Source organism: Cynoglossus semilaevis, chromosome 8 (assembly GCF_000523025.1).
Source record: "Cynoglossus semilaevis isolate Cse_v1.0 chromosome 8, Cse_v1.0, whole genome shotgun sequence".
In the NCBI taxonomy this organism is placed as follows: Eukaryota; Metazoa; Chordata; class Actinopteri; order Pleuronectiformes; family Cynoglossidae; genus Cynoglossus; species Cynoglossus semilaevis.
In genome coordinates, this window is record NC_024314.1 from 6031126 (window position 1) to 6032454 (window position 1329).

General features: G+C 41.2%; 1 protein-coding gene across 1 annotated transcript in view; it reads left to right on the top strand.

Annotated features, from left to right (window-relative positions):
- The first annotated feature begins 853 nt into the window (after window positions 1-853).
- LOC103381824 (5-hydroxytryptamine receptor 3A-like) overlaps window positions 854-1329 on the top strand; it is a 3545-nt gene continuing 3069 nt past the window's right edge. The window contains exons 1-2 of the mRNA XM_025058048.1: window positions 854-1044; window positions 1135-1179. Coding sequence (XP_024913816.1) covers window positions 889-1044; window positions 1135-1179 — 201 coding nt within the window. The 5' untranslated portion in view covers window positions 854-888. The remainder of the gene's footprint in view (window positions 1045-1134; window positions 1180-1329) is intronic.

Genomic DNA, 1329 nt, shown 5'->3' on the forward strand with positions numbered 1-1329 from the left:
GTTCCTCTCTAATTGGATTCCCTCATCTGTTAAGCACTTCTCATGTGTCACAGTAGATTTCTTAATGTTTTGTTCTGCTTTACTTTTGCTCCTCCATTTGTTTTTCAAGCTGTAAAATCACATTTCTCTCTGCTCATATGAATTCATCTTCCCACCTGCCTTTTCTATTAGTTTTCATTGGCCATCATTCTCACTTAAAGCAATCATCTGTAGCCTCACCTGCCCTTGAAATCAAAGTACGGGCTGATGTTCACTGTTTGCCACTCACCTCCTCCGTAAGCCAATTACAGAGTTTGTTCCTGCCGTCTGCTGAGGGAGGGGTCTTTCATTTAGGAAGTGAGAGATGCCATTTATTGTGCCCCAGCCCTCAATCCACACAAACTGAAGGACAGCTGGGACAGAGTTGGTCTGGTCTACACAGAACACTGGGCTGGAAACTGCTCCGACCTAAACACACCCAAAAACACATGCTCAGATGAAGAAGCACAGAGCTCTGGACATGCTGCCTGTTATTGTCTTCATCCAGCTGCTACTTTCAGGTAAGAATTTCATGTTACATCTTTAAGAAATAATCCTAACTCACAGTATGAAACAGAAATTTTGGAGGTTTTCTTACTAAGTCTTCAACCTCAGCCACTGGTGGTGGAGACAGATGTTCATTTGCTGTTTATTTGATGTTATACTCTGTTGCTAAGAGTCACAGTTTGTCCAATAATTACAGGTGTCGTTGATAGTAATCACTACTGATAACACAGTAATGAGAAGTTCATGTGGCAGCACACAGTAATACTTCATAAACACTATCATGTAAATAGGCAGGAATCCCAGTGTACAACACATTAACGTTTGGAATTTCAAAGACTACATCTCTGCTGTCTCGCAGATGCGATGACTGCTAAAAAAGTGTGCAGTTACCAGGATGTTCTGGATTACCTGAACATGACCAGGGACAACAATAAGTTACAGCTGTCTCGGCCCGTCTTGGACCACACACACCCTACTGTGATAGAGATGGACCTCATCCTCTACGCTCTACTGGCAGTGGTAGGTGTTGTGTTGCAGCTGTCGAATAGACTGTGATGATGAGGTTTGTTTTTTTATTTTACCTTCTGTATGATGTATTTGGTTTTACAGATTGAAAAAACACAAACTTTCATTCCTTTTGTTTGGGTATCCATGGTGAGTATTTCTACATACTTACATCAAATCCTCTCAGCAAATAATCTAAAACGGTATTCCACTACATCTAGAAGAGTGTAGATGTGGTTAGCATGCTTGCTTGTGGTTAATTGTTCACTCTTTCTTGACCATAGGTGTGAATGTGAGTGT